The sequence below is a fragment of the Blastomyces gilchristii genome (genome assembly GCF_000003855.2).
Source record: "Blastomyces gilchristii SLH14081 genomic scaffold supercont1.9, whole genome shotgun sequence".
NCBI lineage: Eukaryota > Fungi > Ascomycota > Eurotiomycetes > Onygenales > Ajellomycetaceae > Blastomyces > Blastomyces gilchristii.
In genome coordinates this window covers 1,883,542-1,885,670 of record NW_003101674.1, presented here as the reverse complement: position 1 = coordinate 1,885,670, position 2,129 = coordinate 1,883,542, and the positions used below count along the sequence as shown (strand labels likewise).

At 35.8% G+C, this 2,129-nt stretch overlaps 1 protein-coding gene across 1 annotated transcript; it reads left to right on the top strand.

The window, feature by feature from the left end:
• Window positions 1-975: 975 nt before the first annotated feature.
• BDBG_04694 (uncharacterized protein) lies at window positions 976-1,236 on the top strand (the record flags this gene model as incomplete). Its single annotated transcript, XM_031721792.1, has 1 exon — window positions 976-1,236. One exon carries the CDS (start codon window positions 976-978, stop codon window positions 1,234-1,236), a length of 261 nt encoding a protein of 86 aa, XP_031578663.1.
• Window positions 1,237-2,129: the final 893 nt, after the last annotated feature.

Below are 2,129 nucleotides of genomic sequence, written 5' to 3'. Positions count from 1 at the left end.
TCTGTAGCACTGTTCTTCTATTTTCTCTTAAAGAATTTTTTAGAAGTTTAATGAGACTACACAAGTGTAAAATTCCTGAAGCAGTTAATAAGAAAAGAAAGAAATATTTGAAATTAATAAAGATTAATATTATTGATCTGCAGACTGCTGCTATTCTAATGAGACTGCAGCCTGCTGAAAGAGTAAAAAGAGAGAAATTTCAGAATCTACTTATCAAGAATTATATTCTCATCAAACTCATTCTTCACTGTTGAAGTCTTCAGTATTAGCATCTTTATCTGCTGAGAAGTTAGCACTGCAGCACTGTAGAAGAGCATGAGAAATGTATAAAATATCAATTTATCAACTTACAAAGTATCTCAGTCATCTACTTCAATTGAAGTGAGATTCTCTCTAATCAGTGATTGATCTTCATAGTGCTTTTAACAGCAGTGCTGACTGATCTCTTCTTGAGATCAGTCATTCTGAGATGTTTTTTCATCTCAGAGATTCATGCTTTTGCCTTCTTTTACAGATGAGCAAGAGAGATCTCTTCAGCCTTGACAGAATTCATCAATACTTGAAGCTCTGAGACTCTCACTCTGTACTGCTTGAGCATCTAGACTTCTAGTCAGAGCTGACATGATGTCTTTCTGTGAGATAATACTTACAGAGAGACAGGAGTTATTGTTACAGATATAACAGAAATAATAAGAGTAAGAGAAGAGATAAGTATATAAAATCTCTCTCTTCTTCAGCTGCTTGACACAGTGCAGATAAGTAGTAGTGTCAGTCAGAGACCACACTGAAGCCTCTTCACAGAGAGAGAATGAAGAAACTATGAGACTCTGCAGACTCAACTCAGCAGCAGCCTGAGCAGGGCTCAGGCATGTCATGAAAGAGAAACTACAGATTGAGCTTCTCAGAGCCACTGTCCCCAGAATCAAGCTCTCCCCAGGTTTCTCTCTGAATGACTACACAGGGTCATACACCACCATGCTGGCTGAGGGGGGGGGCAGTATTGCAATGGTAGTGAGAGAGGCAGAGAAAGAACTGAACATGAATAAACTGACTGACAGAAGAGATGACACCTCACTGCAAGGTATGATGACTATTATCACAGCTGCAAGAGAAGCAGGAGAAGAAGAAGAAGAAGATGTGACAATGAGAGCAGTGCTTCTGCAGTCTATTAACATCACTGTCTCTGTCTTCAACCTGGCTTTCTTGACAGTCACAGAGGCCGCAGCCACATCATGAAGATGTTTATTACTCACTAGAAAATGTCAGAATAAGTTCTTTATTATTCTTCAAGAATGATACTCTCATGCACTCACTGTTGTAATTGAGAAAGAGAAAAGAAAAATGTTTCATAGAGAAGAGAATCTTTTTAAAAAATTCTGTCACTACTGTTAGCTTTGTTTCTAAAAACACATCACTTTTGCAGAGAATTTCATATATAGAATAAAATATATTGAGAGATCTGTAAGTCACTTATTAACTACATTTTTCACATTCTAAATTGATATATAAGGAACTCACTTATCACATGTTTGATTTGAATGAAGATGAGAAAAGAAAGACCTACACAGTCAGCAGAAAAACTCATCTATTTCTTTGTATCATGCACAGCACATGTGCTGTCAATCAGTTGATAACTGTTGCTATACAACAAAGATAATTTCTAATTCAGTAATCTTAAGAGCATCAGAACTATGTTCTTAAAGAAAAGAACATTGTCACACTTCTGACTGTGTCAAGACTCTGTTGTGATTTCACACAGCTTATTAATCTCATGTGAATGATTTCATTCTGTCTGAACTAGTTTTCAATCACTCTATGACATTATTCAGATATATCATAGAAAGATCTGATTGATAAATATGAGAACCTCACTTCTATATGAGATCAGCAGATTACTCTTCCTTGATAATAAGATACTGCTGAGGTATTACTCCAGCTATTCTTACTTGTGAAATGAGAGAAGAGTATTCACTCATTGTCTATATAGAATAGCTAGATACTGGCTCTCTATCAAAGAAGTCAGTGATTTGTCTTTCTTCTACTGAAATATATACAAGAGTTACTATGTGCCTCATACAATCTTTTTAGTATACTAAGTATCACATCTGTGATATCCTCACAATAACTCT